This window comes from Numida meleagris, chromosome 26 (assembly GCF_002078875.1).
Source record: "Numida meleagris isolate 19003 breed g44 Domestic line chromosome 26, NumMel1.0, whole genome shotgun sequence".
Lineage (NCBI taxonomy): Eukaryota > Metazoa > Chordata > Aves > Galliformes > Numididae > Numida > Numida meleagris.
Window position 1 is genome coordinate 3,187,286 of NC_034434.1, and position 2,385 is coordinate 3,189,670.

General features: G+C 65.2%; 1 protein-coding gene across 1 annotated transcript in view; it reads right to left on the reverse strand.

Annotated features, from left to right (window-relative positions):
- The window catches only part of TBKBP1 (TBK1 binding protein 1), an 8,137-nt gene extending 5,758 nt beyond the window's left edge, over positions 1-2,379 (reverse strand). Inside the window, exons 1-5 of the mRNA XM_021378103.1 lie at positions 2,220-2,379; positions 2,036-2,140; positions 1,398-1,551; positions 1,149-1,309; positions 1,016-1,065 (exon numbers count right to left, since the gene is read on the reverse strand). Coding sequence (XP_021233778.1) covers positions 1,016-1,065; positions 1,149-1,309; positions 1,398-1,551; positions 2,036-2,101 — 431 coding nt within the window. The 5' untranslated portion in view covers positions 2,102-2,140; positions 2,220-2,379. The remainder of the gene's footprint in view (positions 1-1,015; positions 1,066-1,148; positions 1,310-1,397; positions 1,552-2,035; positions 2,141-2,219) is intronic.

A 2,385-nucleotide genomic window follows, 5' to 3' on the forward strand; every position in this document is an offset into this window, starting at 1 on the left:
CAAAGCCCCCACCGCGACCCAGCGCCCCGAGACGGCGCAGGGAGAGCACAGCGGGGCCCGACACGCGTGGGGCGCTGATGGGGCTGCGCGGAGCCGGGGACGCGGAGCGGTGCGGGGCGGTGCGGTGCTGCGCGGCAGCAGCGCCCTCTGCGGGCAGTGCCCGCTCCCCGCACGGCGCAGCTCCCGCCCCAGCCCCGCACCTGCACAGAGCCCCTAAAGAGGAGGGGGAAGAAGGGAGGAGGGGCAGCAGCCCCAGCCCTGCCCCCAGGGAGGTGATGGGGCAGAGGGTGTCCACGGTGGAGCGGTGCCCAGCGGGGCTGGGAGCAGGGCACCCCCTGAGCCCCCATCCCATCCCACTGCATCCCATCCCATCCCATCCCATCCCATCCCATCATGTTTCACTACATCACATTCCATCACATTCCATCTCATCCCATCCATCGCATCACAACTTATCCCAAGCATCCCATTCCATTCCGTCCCATCCCCTTTATCCCATCACACTGCATTGCATCCCATCTGATCCATCCTGCTACATCCCATCATCGTGTCCCATCCCATTACACCTCGTCAGCGTGCCCCATCTCATCCCATCCCATCTACCCCACCACATTCCATCCCATCCCATTCCATCCCATTCAATCATCTCATCCCGTTATATTCAATTCCATCCCATCCCACTGCATCCCATCCCATCCATCCCATCATTTTATCCCAACATCTCATCTCATAATCTCATCCCAACATCTCGTCCCATTGTATTCCATTCCATCCCACTGCATCCCATCCTATCCCGTCCCATTCATCCCATCACCTCATCCCACTGTCTCATCTCATTGTATCCCACCCCATCCCACCCCATCCCACCCCATCCCATCCCATCCCATTCATCCCATCATCTCATCCCACTGTCTCATCTCATTATATCCCACCCCATCCCATCCCATCATCCCATCCCATCCCATCCATCCCACCCTCCCCCCCCATCCCACCCCAGCATCCCACGAACACTTACTGGTCATCGCCCATTTTCTTCACCCAGGCCATATCCCGCTCCGACTGCTCCTGGGGATGGGACGGGGCGCACCGTGAGCTCCCGCTCCCCCCGCCCCCCCCCCACCCCCGGGGCCGCATCCCGCCGTCCCTACCTGCTGCCGGCTGTCCTGCAGGTGCTTCAGCTCCAGCTGCAGCCGCTCGCACTCGGCCTTCAGGTGCTCCTCGCGGTGCTGTGCGCGCTGGGCATCCTGCCGTGCCGCCTCCAGCTCAGCCTCCAGCCCGCGGCTCGGCCACCCCCCCGGGCGCTCCAGCACTGCGGGCACAGAGCACGGCTCAGCCCCGATGAGCGCGGGATGATGGTGATGATGGAGGGGCCGTGGGGATGGGAGGGGGTGGCTCACCGTGGCTGAGGCCGGGGTTGGGGTGCAGGGAGAGAAAAGGCACCTCCTGGCCGGGCAGCGGGGCGCTGAGCGCGGGGAAGGGGTTGGCCTCGCGCTGCCGCAGCTGCTGCTCCAGGCTCCGGATGCGGCTCAGGTGCGTCTCCACCAGCGCCCGCTGACACGGGGGGGAACACAGGGGTGAGCCCCATAGCCCCCCGCCTCACTCTGACCCACACCAGCCAGAGGTGGGACGCTGTCCCTGGGGCAGGGCAGCACTGTGGGGTTTGCGGAGCATCGCACGCCCTGCACCGAACCCGAGCGCAGAGTGCCACGGTGGGGACACGCAGCTGGGAGCATCACTGGGCACGGCAGGGATAAAAACCCAAAGCCACGTGCATGGCTGCAAACCCCAACACAGCCCCGGGACCACATGGATACATCCCATCAGCCCCCAGCCCTGCGTCACTGGAGCCCCCCAAGCCACGGCAGTGTCACCGATGGCCACCATAGCTCGCAGGGATGGGAATGGATTTGTCCGGCTGGGGAAGGAGAGCCTGCAGCCCCTTGGTGCCATCCCCACGGTGCCATCCCCATTGTGCCATCCCCATGGTGCCATCCCCTTGGTGCCATCCCCACGGTGCCGTCCCCACGGTGCCCACCATCTCTCCCAGCTCTGACTCCAGGTCCGCCTTCTCCACGCACAGCTTCTCGTAGGCCTGGATCATCTCGTCCAGCTGCTCCTCGCGCTCCTTGCTCTTCTCCAGCTGCAGGGCAGGGCGGGGGGCTCGGCACCCATCCAAGGACCCTTCCCCCAGCTCCCAGCACCCCCCCCCCCCCACGCACCTCGTGTTGGAACTGGTTGAGCTGCTGCTGCAGTGATGCCTTCTCGCTCTTGAGCAGCGACGTCTCCTTGGCCTCGTAGACGGAGAAGATGTGCTCCTCGCCGAACTCACCGAGCAGCGGGCACTGCGCACAGCGTCAGCGGGACCCCAGCCCTGAGATCCCCCCC